Raw genomic sequence first — 22,012 nt, forward strand, 5'->3', positions numbered from 1 at the left:
TTGAGGAGAGGGAGTGGTAGTATCAATATCAATGGGGTGAGTGGAGGGTGTGTCAAGAGAGCTTTTAATGGAGTCCTCAATTGAGGAAGTATGGAGGAATAATTCCTTCTTTTGTAAATGCTCAACATGGCTTTTCATATAAACCAGCAGTTGCTCTTGGCCCTCTTTCATATTTCCCATTTCCTTCTCTATCTTACTAATTCTCTCTGAGTTAGTGTCATCCAGCTTCTCTGGCCGTTTCTTTTTGGAGAAGTAAAGATAAACTATTCCACCTACAATCAATATTATCACACTTACTATCACACCTACATACAGTGCAACAAACAGCCCTTGAAAAGTATTATCTGGGGTTACTCTTCCGAAAAAAAAAAAACAAAACATCATAACAGCCGTTAATATGGACTGGATCCAGCGATTTAAGGTCTGAAATCTAGTATTTATTTCATCAGTAATGGTTTGAAACCACCACATTCTTACTCTAGTCAGTAGATATCACTAGTGGGTAAGGTCTTCCTTTTACTAAGGGTTGGGCTATAGAACTAGTTGTATTGTTTGGGTCAAGACTTCCTTTTGTTCCTGCCTGGCTGAGGACAAAGGCTATAGCCTGAGGCTGAGTACTAGAGATAAAGCTCTTTGAGGGTAGACTGGGCTTTTTGCCTGAGGCAGTTTGGGAGTGTCTTTCAAAAGCTAATTTTGGTTCTGGGAGGCTCTATTCAATTGTAAAAGTCTGAAAAATCTCTTTTCTTTAAGTTATGTGCCTTCTACTGTGGGGGGGAAAAAAACGGTGGTTTTTTAAAATTCTAGCTGGCCCCACCAGGCTTTTGCTATTTTTAAAGAGTTTAAAACTAAAAATACGGTTTGAAATAGAATAGAGTTAAAGCCTATTTGTAGCCTAAAAAAAAATTACTCTCCCTAATTCTACTAAATAAGTCTAGTGCCTCCTGCTTCTATTTGGCTGCTTTTAAATCTTATTCAGGTGTGCTCCTGGCCTGGCTAGGAGGACTGAGCAGTCCTTCCCAGGTGTGGCCAAGGCCAGCTACTAGGCTTATTTCTTTCCTTAAGACAAAAAACAACCTAGCTAAATTTTCAGGGTCCCCAGGTTTTTTGATCTCACCAATCTAGCAGCTTTATATTGACCGAAGCTCCACAGCGTGCTGTGAGAAGGCTGACTTAAGGATAGGTATAAAGTAAAGAAGAATTCAAGAAAATTAAGGAAGATTGAGGAAGTTCAATCCCTTCGTGGTCGCCAAAATGTAAGAAGGAAAAATTTAGGTATTTATAGATATATATTAAATATGTGGCCGCCAGGAACCAACAATTCAGGTTGATTCCGTAATTAATCAGACCCAAGTCAGCATTGGGTTGAAGAGTTTATTTACAGTCTGGTAGGTAAAAAGTAGGAGTAAGGAGAAAAGGAGAGAGGCTAGTCCAGGCCAAAGGCCTGGACGGAGAGAGAAGAAGGTTATAAAGCTTAATAAATGAAGCTGTAAGCCACAAGGCCCAACAGCCAGATAGGCAGAGTTTAGAATTGGCCCAGCTAGGCCAAGGAAGTCAGCCTAACTTACCCATGTGACAATATAGAGCATAATCTGTCTGTGGTCTCAGGAGATGCTTCTTCTTCCAGTTTGAGATGGCAACTGCCCCCACTGGAAGTTCACTAACTTACTTAAAGAGATAGTGTCTTTCATCACTTCCTGTGGTCCACCTCTAATTCAAATGGACAAATGGCAGTTTCTACATTGATTTGGACTGCCCAAAGGGCAGTCCCTTATTCTTGATTTGTTACTTATTGTCACGTGTGGGTAACTCGTCTCCCCTCCCCACTAAGGGAGGTTAGGGTGACATCATTAGCACGCCTAGGTTGAATAGAATTTTGACTATTAATGGGCTGGAGCTAATTCTATTTACACACACCACAGCTAGTTTTTTGTTTCTCCACTTTTTCAAGTTTTAATTTCTGATTTCTTATCTCTTTCCTTAGTTCCTCAACTAGCTCATTATTCACTTCTTCATGTGTCTCTATCAGCATTGTAAATATAAGATGCAACCCTTCTCAATTCATCTATCTCTGTCTCATTCCAATCAGGGCACTATTATTTAATTTCTCACTATGGGACAGGTATTTTTTACAAATTTCCTACTTAAATGCCTTATGTTCTTTTCTCTTATTATGTCAAGTCCTATATATCTTTCTTCAAGGTCTGTCAGTCTATCCATCAAAGTAGAGGGTGTTTCTCCACTTTCCTGCCTTACTTGCTCAAACTTAGTCCATGTCCCTGGCCTGTCAGAATAATCCTTCATTGTTTGAGACACTGCCTGCCCTGCTTTTACTAGCTGGTCATACCCATGTTGAGAGATAATTTCCCAGCATGGATCAACAAGAGGCCAGTCAGGGTTGTGACAATTTTCATTTGTTTCTTTAACAATCTTTTCTTTTTCCCTTTTTGTAAGAAGTTCATTCTTAAGAATTTCAAAATCAAGGTAATCAAAGTCAAACTGCTTAATTATCTTTTCAAAATTTTTTTGATGACTGCTAAAGGTTCTTCGTCAAATGAAGAAGTCCTATTTTTAAAGCAATCTATATCAGCTTGGGTGAGGCTCTTATGATATTTAAAATTTATAAGTTCCTGTTCAGGGATTATCATTGGGATACCATGTGAAAACCCCTCCAATATTGTTATTCAATTCCATAGTTTCTTTTTCTAGCTTAGTTCCATTTAGAATTAGTTGATAATCTTTCCTTGCTTAAGTATGTTTTCCAAGTAATCAATTTTTACGTCTCTTTCTTCATCCCTTAGTTGTTTTCTCTTTCTTATCTTGATTTGTTGTGAGATGTAGTAGATGAACATCTTACAAATAATCCCTAAGAGCATTCCACAACCACCTAGTGGTGTAAATCTCAAAATATCCATTAAACTAATAGAGAGTATGTCTGGTATGGATTTGGGGAATGTTATCTCCCTAATATATCCAGGTATCTTTTGTAAAAATTTGGGTCATATTCCCTAGACTCATATTGTTACTGTTGAATATCATAGTTGCTTTTGATTTCTTTCACTGAATGCTGCCCCTCTCTCACTCTGATAAGGCCTCTGACAGTTGATACAAAACTGCTCTTCAGCTCCCCCTGTGGTGCTGAAGGTAAACACTCTCTGTAAATTAGACTCTAAACTCTGTATTTCTCCACTATAAAATAAACAGTATCTCTTTTTAGGTTCCGTTTGTCTTTATTGGCTCCCTACTTGCTATGTTAGAAATTGATCTTGTTGATTGAGGTCAATAATCTTTGACAAACTACTGCCAATGTGTAGAATCAGTTGTTGGCAGTTGAGTAATAGGTTGCGTGGGCAGTTGATAAATTTTGCTGGAGCCTGGTTATAAAAAAACCCATTTATTACTAATTAGGAGAATATCAGGGTAAGGATAATGAAAGGGGTATTGATGGGAGAGGTATTTCCCTAAAGATTTCTAAACTAAATCCCAGAACCCCCAAATCTTTCCTGTGAGGGAAGTCTTCATAATCACCAAGCGTGATTCTCCTTAATACTACTCTTAACTATCTAATCCCCCCAAACTAGCTATATATCTACCCTAAAACTAATATATATGTTTATAATTAAATTCCTTTCCTTATAATTTATCTCCAAGATTCACTGTGACTCTGTCTCTTTAACTGTGAAGAATTCAGCTTCTGGCAAGTTCCTAGAAGCTGCTCTATTCTGCCCCTTGTTGACCCCCTGCAGTCTCACAGGAAACAGCCAAGCCAGTCTCTCTCACAAATGATGTTTTTTAGTCCTCCAAATCTTTGGTGTTTCCCCAAAAACAACGCAACGGTCACCAACTCTTCCAAGATTTTCCAGAGGGAAAAACTTCAATCCTTCACTTTCTGAGTGTCTGACCCAAAGAATGACCATTATTTTCAACAGTTCCTCCTATGAGCAGCTGTGAATTCTTTTCCCAAGATCTCTTGAGAATTCCTCTATCTGGATTAAAGAGCTCACAGTAATTTTCCTGTTCATGTATAGCAGAGATAAGGAAAGAATCCTTTCTCAGGTATTTATTTTCCTATGTTCTAATTATGTTCTATACCTAATCAATAATCATTTATTGATTTTTTACAGTATGCCATCACTATCATATATCCCAATTTGTTTTGCCAGTTCCCAATTGATGGACAATTCCTCAATTTCCAATTTTTTGACACCACACAAAGAGCTGTGTTAAATATTTTTGGACAGAGGTCCTTTACTTTTGATGTCTTTGGGATTCAGAGTATTGTTTAGTCAGACGGGATGCAGTTTTATAGCCCATTGGACAGTCTCAAATTGTACTCTAGAGCAGTCAAACTATTGTGAATTAGTGTCTCTTTTTTTCCATATCCCCTCCAGTATTTGTCATTTTCCTTTTCTGTCATGTTAAGCAATTTGACAGGTGTGAGGCACTACCTCAAAGTCATTTCTCTGCATTTCTCTAATCAACAGTGTTTTAAAACATTTTTTCATAGCTTTGATTTCTTCCTCTGAAGAATCCCTTTTCATATCCCTTCATCACCATAGGAATTTCATGATCTTTTCACATATGTCATTAATTAGCTGTCAAGGCTTTTGGCTCCCTCAAGAAAGTCATAATTCCTCCCACTGTTTACCTTCATTTCACTGAATTACTTCACTTTGACTTTCTGAGCAAGTAGGCAGAAATCACATTGTTTCAACATCTGTCACAGGTCCTTGTTTTAATTAATATGATTCCAAAACTTTATGGTTCATGGTGGCTACTGGCTACTCTGATGAATAAACAACAGCAACATTAAGAACACAGCTTAGATCATGATACATTCCCCAAGCAGTCAAAAATTATTTACCACATATCAGGCTCATCTGATGGACAAGAGGCCATCCATAAGCCTCTTGGATGCCATTTACACAGAGATCAAAGTTGATACCAAGACTTTCCCAATACCACTACCCACACCATATCGTCTGGTTCAGCCAGTAATAATCTCTATCTCCCAGAAAGTCCATCAGGGACTAATACTAAGTCTGCCTCATCAAAAGTCTCTGTAGGGAGGACACATTATCTCCTTCTCTCATGGTGGCTAAATGAGGGCTCTGAACTACATCCAGGGACTCAGAATCACAGTCTAGTCAGTTGGGGGATCTTTCTACACTCATGTGGAATATATTATGAATCCACTCATGGGTTACTGTCCTTGACCTAAAAGCCTTTCCACATTGATTATGCTCAAAAGTTTCCACATTGATTATGTTCAAAAGTTTTCTTTCCAGAATGAATTCTTTGAGAAAGTTGTTTCCATTGTCTGAGGGTTTCTCCATACTTGTTATATTCATAATATCTCTCTCCAATAGGAATTTTTTGATGGACAGTTAATGCATCTTCCAAATGCATTTCCACATTTACATTCATAATGATTTTTTACATTAAGATTTCTTTGATGTAGAATAAGCACTGACTTGTAAAGTCTTCCCATATTCCTTCCAATCATAAAGATTAAGTCCGGTATGAATATTCTGATATACAGGAAGTAATATATTACTTATAAAGGCTTCTGCATTCACTACATTCATAAGGTTTCTCTCCAGTATGAATTATTTAATTTTTAATAAAATATGAGTTGTAATATAAGGCCATCCCATATTCCATACAATCAGGAGAAAATCTCTCCAGGAAGAATTCTCTGATAAACATAAAATAGTATCCTCAGCCAAAAGGATTTCCCACATCAATTACACTCTTAAGGCTTCTCTCCTGCATGAATTCTTTGATGTCGAGTAAGTTGATTCTTCAGTTTGAAAGTCTTCTCACATTCATTACATTTATAATGTCTCTTTCCAATATGAATGCTCTGATGTTGAGCAAAATGTACATTTCGGCGGAAGGTCTTCCCACATACATTACATTCATAAGGTTTTTCTCCAGTATGAATTCTTTGATGCACGGTAAGCTGTGACTTCTTCCTGAAAGCCTTACCACATTCACTACATTCATAAGGTTTTTCTCCTGTATGAATTCTTTGATGTTGAATAAGTCCTGAATTGTAGGGGAAAGCCTTTCCACACTCTTTACATTCATAAAGAATCTCTCCAGTATGAATTCTCTGATGCACAGTAAGCAGTGTCTTACTCCTGAAGGCCTTTGCACATTCACTACATGAATAAGGTTTCTCTCCAGTATGAATTCTTTGATGTACAATAAATGCTGAGTTGTAAGGGAAAGTCTTCCCACACTCCTTACATTCATAAAGCATGTTTCCAGCATGAATTCTCTGGTGAACAGTAAGATGTTTCTTACTCCTGAAGGCCTTTCCACATTCACCACATTCATAAGGTTTTTCACCAGTATGAATTCTCTGATGTACAGTAAGCTGTGACTTCCTCCTGAAGACTTTCCCACATAAATTACATTCATAAGGTTTCTCTCCAGTGTGAATTCTTTGATGTCGAATGAGTTCTGAGTTGTATGAAAAAGCCTTTCCACACTCTCTACATTCATAAAGCATCTCTCCAGTATGAATTCTCTGATGCACAGTAAGTAGTGTCTTACTCCTGAAGGCCTCCCCACATTCACTGCATGTATAAGGTTTCTCTCCAGTATGAATTCTTTGATGTACAATAAATGCTGAGTTGTAGGGGAAAGTCTTCCCACACTCCTTACATTCATAAAGCATGTTTCCAGCATGAATTTTCTGGTGAACAGTAAGATGTGTTTTCCTACTGAAGGCTTTTCCACATTCATTACATTTATAAGGTTTCTCTCCAGTGTGAATTCTCTGGTGAACAGTAAGATGTTCCTTCCTCCTGAAGGACTTTCCACATTCACTACATTCATAAGGTTTCTCTCCATTATGAATTTTTTGATGTTTAACAAGATCTGAATTATGATAGAAGGCCTTCCCACACTCCTTACATTCATAAAGCATGTTTCCAGTATGAATTCTCTGATGCACATTAAGCTGTGACTTCCTCATGAAAGCCTTTCCACATTCACTACATTCATAAGGTTTTTCTCCAGAATGAATTCTTTGATGTTGAATAAGTACTGAGTTGTAGGGGAAAGCCTTCCCACATTCTTTACATTCATAAAGAATCTCTCCAGTATGAATTCTCTGATGCACAGTAAGTAGTGTCTTCCTTCTGAAGGCCTTCCCGCATTCACTACATTCATAAGGCTTTTCTCCAGTATGAATTCTCTGATGCACAGTAAGTTGTATCTTACTCCCAAAGGTCTTCTCACATTCACTACATTCATAAGGTTTCTCTCCAGTATGAATTCTCTCGTGAACAGTAAGATGTGTCTTCCTCCTGAAGGCCTTTCCACATTCACTACATTTATAAAGTTTCTCTCCATTATGAATTTTCTGATGTTTAATAAGATCTGAGTTGTGAGAGAAGGCCCTTCCACACTTCTCACATTCAAAACAAATCTTTACAGGGTGAATCCTCTGATGCACAGTAAGTTGTGTCTTACTCCTGAAAGTCTTCTCACATTTACTACATTCATAAGGTTTCTCTTCAGTATGAATTCTCTGATGCACAGTAAGTTGTGTCTTCCACCTGAAGGTCTTCCCACATTCACTACATTCATAAGATTTCTCTCCAGAATGATGATTAAGATGTGAGGTGCAATGGAAGGCTTTCCCAAATTCCTCACATTCATGAAGAATTTCAGTATGAATTCTCTGATGAACATTAAGTTGTATGTTATTCTTGAAGGCTTTACCACATTTACTACATTCATAAGGTTTCTCTCTAGTATCAATTCTTTGATGTTTTAAAAGTTCCGCATTACAGAGGAAGGTTTCCCCGTACTCCTTATGTTCATAAAAAAATTCCCCAGTGTGAATTCTCTGAAACACAGGAAGATGTTCATTGCTCCTGAAAGTCTTTGTATATTCACCACCATCATAAGGATTATCTCCTGTAAATTCTTTGCTCTCTGAAAAGAAGAATAAAGAGCTAATTAACCAAGCCTGCCTCTAATTCCCTTTCCAAGGTTCTTAGTTGCTCAGAGGATTTAAAACTATTCTCTTGCTTTTCTACTAGTCTTTCACTAAGGATCACAATTTACCTAATGTGAAAAGTATGATTACTCAGAGGGAACACATATGAATGAATCAACTTCGGGCAAAGATGGAGACATGAAGTAAACAGAATAAAGAATATGAAGAAATGGGATCATCTAAGACAATTGCTGCTATAAATTTCCTCTAAAATCATATTCACTTCATAAGGAATTGATTCAGATTTGTAAGATGAAGACCTAGAAGTGTTTCTCTTAAAGTAAATTATTAAATCTGAAACATTACACTCTGGTAGTCAAAGAAGTAAAAATGAAAACAATTTGTAGGAATCAACAAATAGCTAACAATTGACAAAGATACTTTCAGATGACAACATTTTCTGATAGTTAATCTGAAATAAGTACTTATTCAGATGCAGTTGCCATTTCTCTGAAAAACAAAAAAGCAATTTCTTTTTTTTTTCTCCTGTGCTGAGAATGAGCCCCGTGGAAATAGTGTGCATGAGACACACTGCCTGCGTAACTATGCAATTCTTGACTAAGGGCGGCCTCACCGTGTTCACTCCGCTCAATGCTTCCACCAAGGTAGAAGAACTTCTTGGCGGGAAGATATGGAGCTGCAACATAGGCCAGACGCACGTGCGTGCGTGACACTTTCTGCCTGAAGTCCAGGGACTTTCCCCTAGGCGCAGAGTGGGGAACAGGTTCCCCGTACGTAGCCTAGGTAACAGGCCTTCAGCAAAAAAGCAATTTCAGACAAAGCTATAAAAAACTGTTCATATCCTTTGACTCAATGATTTCACTACTAGGCCTATAGTAAAAAAATGTTATTGAAAGCAAACAAAGATCTCACTCAAAAATAATCACAAAATATCTGTGAAATAGTAAAATATTAAAAATGTATAGGTCCAATGATGAAGTAATGGCTAAATAAGTCCTACCTACATGAATATATTATAATGCCTTTATGAACATAATTTCAAAGCATAAAGAAACCAGAATGACATAAAATGACAGACTGAAGGAGAATTAGATTGTGATTAAATATTTTAAAAATTAACAGCAGTGAAATAATGTAATCATAAAAGCAACACAGAAGAAAATGTAAGAAGGTGACTCAAAAGCAAAAAGACAAATTGCTAATATTTTATGTAATGTTTTTATTTAAAAAGGAGAATGACTTCATGTAAGTGAGGCAGGAATATCCAGGTTAAGATAATTTCCAATGAAGAGAAAAGAAATACCTCCTCCTTATTGAGGCAAAAATTTCTTTTAAGAATGGAGGTACATTTTAGTAAAGAAATACAACAATATGTAATGATTTATGAAGTCTCAGCTCTTCTGAACAGGCCAGAGAAGATTTAATAAGGCCATTTGGTTCAATATCTTATAAGAGCTTTGATCTAAAATAATCAACAAGAGCTGTATTTTGCAATGACTGTTATATTGAATCTCTGGGAGCTTGAAGTTTATTCAATGATTGACAGATAAGTCAGTTGGATAGAATGTTCCCAGAGAGGCATGCGAAAGGCAGGAGGGGTCGGTTGAGAACCCTGAGGAGAGGTTCTGGGTCTTTTACCTGTCCTGAGGCTAGAGATCGGTAGATCCTGGTCTTGGAGTGAGAGAGTGCAAACACCACTCTGCAAACTCTTCCTGTCCTTGATATACCATTATCAACCTGTACTTGACCATCACCTCGGTGTCTACTGCCCCTAGATATTAGGAGTTTCATCATCTAGTTATCTAGGCTTCCCAGGGCCCTGGAGGGATCCGGGAAGTGGGCAGGAGACGAAGAAGAGGGTGGAAAGGGTGGATATATCTCAACTGTTAAGGCTTAAGATCTACAGAAGAAGAAGCTGAAGATTTCCCAGCAGTTTACCTACTCTGGTTTAGCCCTGGCCAGGCTGAACCAGAGGGAAGCTAACATTGTTTCTTCATTTGCCTGCAGTTAGGGTTTCAATAGTAGCAATTTAAATAGGGTCTCCTATTACCTCAATCCTTTACCCTTATCCTTCTTATTAATATATATATATAAAGTTTAAAGTACCTTCCTAAATCAGTTTCAAAGCTTATTTGGGAAGGGAGTCAACGCAGTCAGAATATCAATGTTATCCCAGCTGAAGAGCCCAATTAATATATCAATTAACCCCAGGTTGGTCCTGAAGGGATAAACCTCTTTGACCTGAAGAATCCTGCCTGGGCAATTGTTATAAAGGAGAAGTGCCATCTTATCCTCTCTGTACATCATTTCTACTACCTCAAATAGATACAAGTGACCTCCTTTAAATATAACATGACTCATCTACTTAGTTTTTATGTAGTCACCTGGACAATAGTTTCTTGGAATATTTGCCTCTGGCCTCCAAAATGCTTCTTTTCTTTCCAAATGGTAGATCACATCTGGTTTGGAAACTGTGAATCCTGTTCATTAAAAATAAAAAAGGGCTAAAAAAGGATAGTCATCTCAGAATTCTATCACAAATTAGATAAATGAAATATTTCTTCCAACTCTTAGCAGAAAGGTGAGAACATCATAAAGCTGCAGAATTTATCTTATAACATCAAGGGTACTGGTAATGTTAGCTGATTATGCCTGAGTTTTTTCAACCACTGTTAGAGAGAGAGAGAGGTAGGGATATTGTTAGGGGAAGACTTACATTAAAATATGATTCATGGGGAAAACAATAGACATGCTGGAAAGATTCCAAGGATACTAAAAACATTTTATATTTTGGGGGAATAGATTACAGAGTAGGCCTGAGGAAAAATAGTTCATTTGACTCACTCCTGGCTTAGACAATGGGAATACTTTGTGCATGATACTTACACTAGGATTAAATGGATAATCTTAGACTTGAAGTAAAAGAGAGGGGAAAATACATTATCAAGGATAACAACTAATCAAGAAATAATTTTCCAGGCATGCTAAGCAAAGATCTTTTTCTTGGAAATAGGTAGCACAAGTACTCTGTCTCTTGCCTACAATAGGATAAGGAATATCTTCCTCTTATGCTAAAATCTTCAAAGGCTATATTTTATATATCAAGACTCCAAAGAAGTAGCTCTTCTTACCCAAGAAGACCAAATTCCTATAGTTCTCCAGCATCACATCCCTGTACACCTTTTTCTGAGATGGATTCAAATGTTCCCACTCGTCCCAGGTGAATTCCACAGCCACATCCTTGAATGTCACCGATTCCTGAAACATCAAAAATATTTGTGCTTATCAAAGTATAGCTCTGACTGTTATGAAACTTGAAAGTAAACTCCTTGCCAATAGGGACTGTTTCATTTATTTATTTGCTATCCAATACAGTTTCTGGTTCAGATTAGACTATAATTGGAATTATGTCAAAAGGGCTATTAAAACCTTTGATCCAGTATTACTACTACTAAGTCGGTTTCCCAGGATTTAAAAAAAAAAGGGGCAGGGGAGAATGGACATACTTGTACAAAAATATTTTTAGCAGTACTCTTTCTACTGGCAAATAACTGAAAATTGATGGGATGTTCTGTGATACTATGATGGTGATGGAATAGTATCATACTATAATGATAAGCAGTATAATTTTAGAAAAAGCTGGAAAGATATATATGAACTGATGAAGGGTGAAATCAGGAGAACATTGTCCACAGTAACAGAAATACTGTCTGATGATCAACTGAAAAATTTAACTATTTAACTATTCTATCCATACAATCCCAGACAATTCTGAGGGTCTTACAACAAAGAATGCTATCCACCTCCAGAAAAAGAACTGTTGGAGTCAGAATGCATATCAAAGCATAGTATTTTTCAGTTTTATTTTGAAATTTTGGTTTTATATGAGTATCCTCTGACAACAATAGCCAATATGGAAGTATATTTTATAGGATAATATATGTAAAACCAAGACAAAATTATTTACCATCTCCAGGAAGTGGGGAGCAGAGGGGGAGGAAGAAGAAAGACAAATTAGATCACATAAGTTGGGAAAATGTATGCTGAAAATTATTACATGTAATTTGGAAAATAAAATATTTTAAAAAGAAAATAAGTAAATATAAATTAAAAAACCTCTAGTGAAGGAGGATGCCACAAAAAATAAATAAATAAATAAATAAATAAAACATGGTGCTTTGAAATGAAAACAAGGTATTCAATGTTCCCAGAAACATAAGAACAAAGGGGAGCAGGGAGAACTACCATTTCCTGTCTGTAATAGTAAGTGAATTTTTTTTATATATAGCTGAAAAGGGAGTTAAAAGGGAACTGAGGCCCAAAGAGGGAAAGTGAATGTGTAATTGAATCTCAGATCCTCTCAACTCCAAATCCAGTGCTGTTCTAATTATACCAGGCTTCTTCTATATAATCAGATCAAGGCCTCAACTGAATATATACACAAAAACATTCAAGGCCTCCTCAGAATAGCAAAGCACTGCAAACAAACTGAATTTTTACCAATAAGGAATGGCTAGAAAAAAATGGTATATGGATACAATGGATTGTTTTAAATAGCAAGAAATGACATGTGAAGAATTCTGAGAAGCACTGGGAAATGTGTATTGACTGATGTAGTATGAAATAAATAGAGCCAACAGAACGTTATACGCAAATACTACGTGTGTGTGTGTGTGTGTGCATATATATATATATATATTTTTTTTTTTTTTTTACAAGTGCCTCATACTATTCCAGCTAACCCATTATTTTTAATGAGCTATTCTGCTTTTTTTCAACCCCAACAACATCATGCTCCCAAGCTGGGAACCCTATCCCAATTCCTCTCTTTTACAGCTTTCTTTGGTATACTGTCTTCCCTTATTAGACCATAAATTCCTTGAGGACAGGACAGTCTTCCCTTTTCTTATTTGTATCCCCAGCTTTTAGTACAATACCTCATATAATAAGAACTTATATGTTTACTGACTGCTGACTTCCATGAGTTTTGTTGTAGGGAAATCAGGGAAAGTGGAAGTGACAAGCAAAGGGAGAGAGAAAATTCCAGAACTCTGGGGTCAGTGACTCTGGTGTCAGTTAGTCCCCAGAGTTACTCTGACTCTGGAGGAACTGGCTTTCTCTCTGGCTACTCTGTCTGAGTGGATCGTCCATCAAGCTTTCACTGTCCAGGAAAGGGTTGAGTTTGGGTGAGACACACAGGTGAACTGTGTAGTCAAGAGCCTTACTCCCTGTCCTTTGGATTTATGTTGCTGGGACCTTACTGGACTCCTGACAGACCCTGAAGGACAACAGCCATGAGATTTCCCTACAAACCCAGTGGATCTGCTTACCTTCCAGCTTTTCCCTTACTTTTAAATACTATCAAAGAGGGGAATTCTGAATAGGATAAAGTATAGGTAACTGGGTAAATTTAGGCAGAGATCAGAGTAGAAATCTTTTGGACCTTGGTGGGAGGAATCTAGTTATACCCCATTCAGATCATTCCATTCCCTTCTCTTTTCCTGCCCAGTTTATAATAAACCCTGTTACTGTTACTTTGTCATTTCTCTCCCTGAATCCTTTCCCAGATCTATAGGATTTTAAGTTACTGGCCCAAGGACTATCAAGAACCTAGAAATCATTTAAGTCCTTTTAATCATTATAACACCAACCCACTAATATTTATTTAGTCACCCACAATTTTATTTTTTCAGTTTCATATCTAATTAATTATAACAATATAATATCTTATAATATAATTTATAATAATAATAAAGAGCTGATCAAATGATAATGAATGCAATGAAATATTATTGTGCCTCAAGAAATGTTTCAGAGAAAGAGGGAAGACTTGGAATGAAGCAATGAAGAAAGAAACTAGCAAGAACAAGAAAACAATTTATAAATGAGAACACTGTGCAATGACCAAATACAACTCCACAACAATGATGGTGAAACATGCTACCATCTTTAGAAAGAAAAGTTATGACAAATGTACAGATTTGTTTTCTGTGATATACTGGCTTGGCTATAAGCACTGGGTATGTCAGCATTTAGAATCTCTCTGACATGCTGGCCTCCTCCTATTGTGCAGTTACTCCTGGGACCTCCATTTTGGGAAGGGTCCAGGACAGCCAGGCTTCATTTTCATCCTGGCTCTGCTTTTCACTTTTCCAACTCTGACATCATATCTCTGTGTAACCATCTTCCTCTCTCCTAACCTAAAATCTTTTTCAGCTCTCTTTTGTACATTCTCTTTCTTCATGAGGCTTTAAGCTTCTTGGGGGCAAGGGCTAGCTTTCTATTTGCTTGCATTTATGTCTGCTTGCTGGTGTGTGTATATCAGTGCTGGCACAAGGTGAGTGATATATATATACACACATTATCTATCTATCTATCTATCTATCTATCTATCTATCTATCTATCTATCTATCTATCTATCTATCTATCTATCAGTGCTGGCACATGGTGAGTGCTTAATAAATGTTTTTTAGGTGCCTGCTTGGAAGAAATGAAGCAAGAGATTAAAAAATGAAGTTAGAGCCCTTGAGGGGAAAAAAATGGAAGGACAAAAAGCTTAGAATAGAAGGTAGAAAACCTTACTGAAGTGGCAATCTCCTTGAAAAACAGAATGAAGAAAGCAGAACTCCATTATTCTATGAGACAACAGGACAAAGAAGGAAAAAGAGTCAAAAGACTGAAAAAATTGAGGGAAAACAAGTCCAGGAGAGATAATATAAGAGACATTAGTCTCCCTAAAAGATGTAATCAAACCAAAAAACCTGATTACCATATTAAGAAATTCTAAAACTTTCCAGATACATGAGAACCAAAAATCAAAGAAACAGACAGACTCAATCTCTGTCCCCTTGAAATAAAAACAAAAAATTGAAAAGCAATAGGTATAGCTTCCAAGAGGGGAAAAAACAAACAAACAAAAAACTACAGCAAACAGCTAGAATAAAAGAATTCAAAGTGCCAAGGAACCACCATCAGAATCTCATAAGACAATCTTGTAAGTACTACAAATTGGAAAATCTTGAAGTATGAAATTCCAACAAAGTAAAAAGTAAAGATTTACAACAAAAAATAACATATATAAAACTGAGTTTAATCATATATGGGGGAAAAATTGGATCTTTAACAAAAGGGGACTTCCTAATATCTGTAATGAACAGATCAGACTTAAGGAGAACACTTAAAACTCAAAAACAAGATAGAAGTGAAAGTGAAATATGTTTAAGTCTAAGTAACAATGAAATTCTTACACTCAACCATCCAAATACAGGCAGAGAAAGAATTCTACTGTCTTTAAGACTGATAGAAGGAACAATGAAAAAAGTCACAATCTTTTCAAACTGACTACCTTCATTATGACCAAATTAGATTTATACCAAGAAGGCAAGGACAATTTAATTTTTTTAAAAAGCAACATCATTAATTTAAAAACAAAACCATCCCAAACTACTTGATTATTCAACAGACAATGAAGAAGCTTCTAACAAAGCACATTCATTTATATTAAAAAAAAATAAAGAAAAAGAAAAACCCTGCCAAGCATTCGAACGATTGCTGGAGGCAGACAAAATGAAAACAATGTCTGGTTTCACCCCCAGAATTTATTTTCTATTAGTGGAATCAACAGGGATAAAGTAAGCAGTGAAGAACTCTGCATTGGATATGTTCTATACACAAATATGAGAATCCTCTTTTCATTATTATCAGTGATATCATCACTGTACATTTAAGTGGGACAGAGTGAGTCTATGGCCCAGGATTCACTGAATGACAAGAGTGGGTCATACATGCTGAATTCATTCATTGGCATGAACAACCAACAAGGAATCCCTTGCCAATTTATGGCTTGAAGATGTATCTAGTGGTTTTCAGGTTGGGAGTGTATATGCTCCAAGTACACAAGCCTAGGACTCCATTAAGGGGTTCTGGGTGCTTGACATTGTGAAATGTGGGAGATCAATATTATCTGCCTATAAAGAACCTAATCAATAACAAAAAGTTCCTAGGTTAATGCCAATTATTTGGTGTGAACTTTGACTAAAGGAACTTTCTAATTCTATGCTTTTAGGCACAGATGGACAGAAGGGCAGAAGGAGGAAGGAAGTATAATGTAAGATGGCATGCTTTGGTCTGTGCTCAGACTCTAACAGTTCCTTCTTTGACTGTGGATAGCATTTTCATCATGAGTTCCTTCTAGTAATCTTAAAAACTTGCTTTGCTGATAATGGTTTAGTCTTTCACAGTTGATCATTGTATAATATTTCTGTTACTATATACACTGCTCTCCTGGTTCTGCTCACTTCACTTTGCATCTGTTCATGTACATCTTTCCAGGTTTTTCTAAACTCATCCTGTTCTTCATTTCTTATGGCACAATAGCATTCCATTACAACCATATACCACACACAACTTGTTCATCCATTCTCCAAGTGAGAAACAACCCCTCAGTTTCCAATTCTTTGCCACTACAAAAAGAGCTGCTAAAAATATTCTGGCACAGGTAGGTAGGTCCTTTCCCCTTGTTTCTGATCTCTTTGGGATACAGTGCCAGTAGTGGTATTACTATATCAAAGAGTATGAATAGTTTTATGGCCCTTTGGATCTGGCTCCATATTGCTCTTCAGAATGATTGTATTAGTTTACAATTCTACCAAGCATATTAGTGCCCCAATTTGTCTACATCTCCTCCAACATTTACCATTTTCCTTTTTGATTATGTTAGTTAATCTGATAGGTATAAGGTGATATCTCAAGAGTTGTTTTAATTTGTATTTCTCTAATCAATAGCGATTTGTGGCCTTTGTTCTTCTGATTATGGATAGTTTTAATTTCTTCCTCTGAGAAACTGCCTGTTCATATCCTTTGATTATTTCTCAACTGGGGAATGCTTTGTATTCTTATAAATTTGACTCCGTTCTCTATATATTTGAGAAAAGATACCTTTGTCAGAGACATTATACATTTTTTTCCAAGGTTATTTTTTCCTTGGTTGCATTGGTTTTGTTTGCAAAAAACCTTTTAAATTTAATGTGATAAAAATTATGTATTTAATTTTTTTTGTAATGTTCTCTGTGTCTTCTTTGGTCATATATCTTTCCCTTATCCATAAGATGTTTTATCTGACAGATGAACATTTCCATGTTCCTCTCATTTTAAGTGTCCACTTTGACTTTATCCTGGTGTATAGTGTGAAATATTGGTAATGCCTAGTTTCTGCCATATTGTTTTCCAGTTTTCTGAGCAGTTTTTGTCAAATAGTGAGTTCTTTCCCCCCAAAGCTTGGGTCTTTAGCTTTATCGAACACTTAAGTTGCTAGGATTTTAACTGCCATGTGTTGATTATCTAAATTAATCTACTGATCCACTATTCTATTTCTTAGTCAATATCAGAATGTTTTAATGATTACTGCTTTATAGTATAGTTTTTGTTAACTAAATTAGGAGGAACAAAATCAAAGAAAAAAAGCAACAAACCTATTTCCCTAATGGATACCAAGGCAGAAATTGTAAAAGAAAATATTAGAAGAGATTACAAGCAATAGAGCATGAAGATCATATACTATGACCGGGCCATATATATATATATATCAAGAATGCAAGGCTGGTTCAGTATAAGCATAACTGACCATGTCAGTAACAAAAATAACAAAAATCATATTAATATCAATGGATACAGAAAAAGCTATTGATATAATACAATTTCCATTCCTATTAAAAGCACTAAGCGGTATAAAATAATGCATACTCTTTTATCCAGTAATATCACTACTAGGTCTGTATCCCAAAGAAATAAAAAAAAAAAGGGGGTGGGGGAGAAGGATCTAATTGTAAAAAATATTCATAGCTGCTCTTTTTGTGGTGGCAAAGAATTGGAAACTGAAGGGATGTCCATCACTTAGGGAATGGCTGAACAAACTGTGGCATATGTTGGTGATGAATTACTTTTGTGCTGAAAGAAATGATGAACAAGATTATTTCAGAAAGAGCTGGAAAGACCTACAGGAACTGATGCAGAATGAAAAAAGCAGAACCAGGAGAACATTGTACATAGTAACAGCAATATTGTGGAATGATCAACTGTGAAAGACTTAGCTACTGTCAAAATTCTGAAGGACTTATGACCAAAAATAGAGGATCACAGAAAGTAAAATGATTAATTCTGATCACATGAAATCTGTTTTTCAGCACCTTTTTCAAAAAAAGGTGCTAAAATTAGAAAGTAATCAGGAAAAAGGTTTTATAGCAATTTCTCTGTATAAGGTCTCATTTCTCAAATACAGAGGAAACTGAGTCAAATCTATAGTCATTCCCCAACTGAAAAGTGGTCAAAGGTGTTATAGAGAAATCATGGGAAAGCAGGAAATGCTAGCAAAGCAGAGATAGGGAGATTCCAGAACTCTGGAGAGTGAGTCACTCCTGGGGGCAGTTGGACTTTCTCTCTCTTGAGGGAGACAGTGTGTGTTCTTCTCTTATAAGTAGCTTATCTCCTTGGAAGTAGCTGTGTGTGTGAGAGGACTCCTCAGGTATACTGAGTGGGTTAGACCATATCTACCCTTCCTTTTGGATATTCATCTGGTTCCTGTTTGTTCCTGATACTTCTGTTTCTGGGACTACTGCCAAACTCCAGAGGACAACTGTGAGAATCTCTCCATTTTGATCCTTTGGACTTGCTTACCATCCAGCCTGTTTCCCTACTCTAGTTATCAGCAAAGGAGGGTGGGTGGGTGGAATTTTGGTTAGTGAGGTACTGGGACCTTTAGGGAGAGAGAGAACAGTTTGGGCAGTTACAATCTGGTATAACAACTACTGAGTTTTGGTGGGAGGTATAGTATATTAAGTAGTTAGATTATCCCAATCCCCTTCCCTTCCTGTCCTTGTTTTAATAAACCCTGGTTTCCATCATTGTGAGTATCCTGTCAGTCTCTCTGTAAGCCTTCTCAAGCCTGTGGACTTCTGATATTGGCCCTAATAACTTAGTTAAAACTATACCACCAAACTACCCAATCCAAATTATTTTTTTATTTCAAAGGACTTTTCAGAAGAAGAAATCAAAGTTAATAATAGTTATATGAAAAAATGTTCTAAATCACCAATTAGAGAAATTCAACCTAAAAACAACTCTACTAAGTCACCTCTCACCTATTAGGTCAACTAAAACGATAGAAAAGAAAAATGATAAATGCTGGAGGGGAATGTGGAATAATTGGAACACTCATGTACTGTTTGTGAAGTGATCCAACTATTCTGTAGAATAATTTGGAACTATGCCAAAAGGGCTACAAATCTGCACATACCCTTTGACCCAGCAATACCACTAGGTCTTTATCCCAAAGAAAATAAAAGAAAAACAGACCCACAAATAATTATAGCAGTTTTTTTGGGGTGCTGAAGAATTGGAAGCTGAGGAGATGTCTATGAATGGGAAATAGCTGCACAAGCTGTGGCATATAATTTTAATCAATACTGTTGTGTAGAAATAATGAACAAGAGGATTTCTTTCTTTTTTTCTTTTTCTTTTTTTTTTAACCCTTAACTTCTGGCAAGCAGTAAGGGCTAGGCAATTGGGGTTAGGGAAGTAAGTGTCTTGAACCCCAGTCCTCTCTACTCCAGGCCTGGAATTCTTCCACTAACTAGTTTGAGCAAGAGGATTTCAGAAAACCCTGTGAAGACATGTATGAGCTGACAGAAAATTAAGTGAGCAGAACCAAGAGAATATGGTACAGTAACAGCAATATTGTAACAATGATCAACCCTGAAAGACTTAGCTACCATTAATAATACAATTCATAAAAAATTCCCAAGGACTTATAAAAAAATGAAGAGAGAAACTGACGAATTTTGAGTGTAAATTGAAGGATGTTAGTTTTCAATTTATTTTTCTTTTTGCAACATGGTTAATATGGAAATGTTTTCCAACACTTTACCTACATAATGAGTATCTGATTGCTTGGCTTCTCAAGGGGTGGGGAAATGGCTAGAGGAAGGGAAAAAATTGGAACTCAAATTTTAAAAATAGTTAAAAAAACCTCAAAGTAAATGTAATATTTTTGTGGAGGCTGGATAAATAGACGATCTCTATGTAACTTTTAGCCCTAAATATATGATTCTCAGAAAGGCACAATTTCCAGTGATAGCAAATGGAAAGAAATGTGCCCAAGGTGTTTGACCTGAAGTGGCATTTCAGGATAGAAGAAACTGGCACTTACCTGGCAGAGCCTGGCTGGCAGGGGCACAGGGGCCATCCCCTCCTTCTGAGGACTCCCACCTCCTGGGGGAGTGCGGCTGGTGAGGAAATGAGCATTATGAGAAGCAGGGCTCAGACTGGGTCTCCCTTCCTTACAGGATACAGATTCCCACTTCTCCATTGAGGGGGCGGGGGACCAGGGAGGAGGCTTCGGGCAGGACCAGAAGGAAACCGTCCTTGCTCTCCTGAAGGTGACTGTCTGGAGGGCAGAATCTCTTTAAAGATAAAACAGAAGAACATTCACGAGGTGGTGCTTTCAGGATGGGGAGAGCCCTGATCAGTGGTAAGGAAGGGTTCCTAGAGGATGTGTTACCCAGGAGGATGCTGGGAGGAGGAGATGAGGGCTCAGGGAGTATGGACCAAGGATCCGAATAGGATATACCAAGAGCTCCACGCCGCTGAATCTTCGTAGAGTAGGGACAACTCAAACTTGGAAGAGCTGGACTCAAGATCACGTGACGAGGAGGTATCAGAACTCGGTTCCGCCTCTAAATGTCCCAATCCGCCTCTGCGCCTGCGCCCCCCTCCAGGCTCTATTCACCCTAGGGCAAACGCTTCTCTCCTCTCTGTGTTCCCCTACCAGCCTCCAGTGCTCCGCACATGTCGCACCACCGCACTCCGCCTTCGCCGGGGCCTAACCCCGCTTGGGGTCCGGCTCACTCTGCCCCAGGTCGTTCAGGGGAAAATTAGAGGAAATAACCCCTGGAAAGCCTGGAAACGGCGGAGAGGGCGGGGCATAAATGACGGAAGAGGGACGGGCCAATCACGGCTCCTTTGGGCTTGGGGAAAAAAAAATACCTTCTAAGCGAGAGATGCCTTCTGGGAATCGTAGTCCGAAGGCTGCGGCATCTCCTGCGCATGCCTGGGACTCGCCACCCCATCTCTTTTTTCCTCCTGGAAATTGCCCTCCTCCTCCTGGCCTTTGCTGGCTGGGAACGCAGCCCTCTTCCTCTCCCGCACTCCAGGGCTTGACCTTCTGAGTCCTGGTTGCTGCAGGGAGTCCCAAATCCCGGGACCTGTGATGAGGGCTTGGGGGTTGAGTGGAAAGGAGTTTTTTCTCCTCGAAGTTTTGTAAATGATGTTGATATGCTCGAGATGCCCTTCCAAATATGGATGATTTGGAGAAACTAATAATCCTTGTGACCCACAAATTACAGCCCGCCTGGGTCGGCTTGCCCCGTCTCCTTCCATGCCAGTTCTCAGGGTCTCTCTGGGCAATAGTAGCCAAAAGTTTCGGGGGCAGGTCTGGTCCCACTCTCCTCTGCTTGAATTTATCTCCTGGCCTCAATTTAGGTCATTGTGTTGCCCGAGAAAACCGCGGGACGGAGTCCCATCATCCTATTATCTTGCAGTGTTGGGCTAAAAATATGTCTGTGTTCCTCCTTGTGCTTGGGAATCTGTGAACTCTCTGCCCATGATACCCAGATCCCTCCCTGGATCTACCCCTTCCAGCCCATTTCCTGCTTCTTCACTAAGAATTGTAAAAAGTAGCTGCTGGTCAACTACTAAATGCCAATTTGTATCAGATCAGTTTGCTCCCCTGCACATGTATGTCATTGCTTAATAAAGATTATCTTGATTTTGAAGTATCTTATCTCTCCATTATCTCTTGGTTTTGGGAAAGTGGGATAGAGGTTTCTAGAGGTCGTAGCCAGCTCCAAAGTGTTTGCTCCCCCTTTGAAGGAAAGAGTTCTAAGTTTCTTAGATTTTGTGCCTCAATTTACAAAATCTAATTCAGCCCTGCATTCTTTCCTACCACCTGTCTGTGTATTAGGGCCACCTGTCAGTACAAG

General features: G+C 37.8%; 1 protein-coding gene across 1 annotated transcript; it reads right to left on the minus strand.

Moving 5' to 3' along the window:
• Nucleotides 1–5,752: 5,752 nt before the first annotated feature.
• Nucleotides 5,753–21,410, minus strand: LOC123233178 (zinc finger protein 420-like). The gene is made up of 7 exons (XM_044659327.1): nucleotides 21,036–21,410; nucleotides 20,316–20,434; nucleotides 15,245–15,275; nucleotides 11,110–11,236; nucleotides 10,363–10,458; nucleotides 6,572–7,953; nucleotides 5,753–6,487 (listed from the first exon to the last, which is right to left on the minus strand). Exons 1-7 carry the CDS (start codon nucleotides 21,408–21,410, stop codon nucleotides 5,753–5,755), a joined length of 2,865 nt encoding a protein of 954 aa, XP_044515262.1.
• Nucleotides 21,411–22,012: the final 602 nt, after the last annotated feature.

This window comes from Gracilinanus agilis, chromosome 2 (genome assembly GCF_016433145.1).
Source record: "Gracilinanus agilis isolate LMUSP501 chromosome 2, AgileGrace, whole genome shotgun sequence".
NCBI classification, from domain to species: Eukaryota; Metazoa; Chordata; class Mammalia; order Didelphimorphia; family Didelphidae; genus Gracilinanus; species Gracilinanus agilis.

Bases quoted from the DNA above. Each gene is read 5' to 3' on its own strand.
- LOC123233178 (XM_044659327.1), bottom strand. From the start codon at position 21,410: ATGGAAGGAGACGGGGCAAGCCGACCCAGGCGGGCTGTAATTTGTGGG. The intron at 15,276-20,315 runs GTAAGGAAGGGA...TCCTTCTATCAG, and splicing joins GAAGTGGGAATCTGTATCCT to TCTTAAAGACAGTAGAATTC. The intron at 6,488-6,571 runs GCCTTCAGGAGT...GAGTGTGGAAAG, and splicing joins CATGCAGTGAATGTGGGGAG to GCTTTTTCATACAACTCAGA.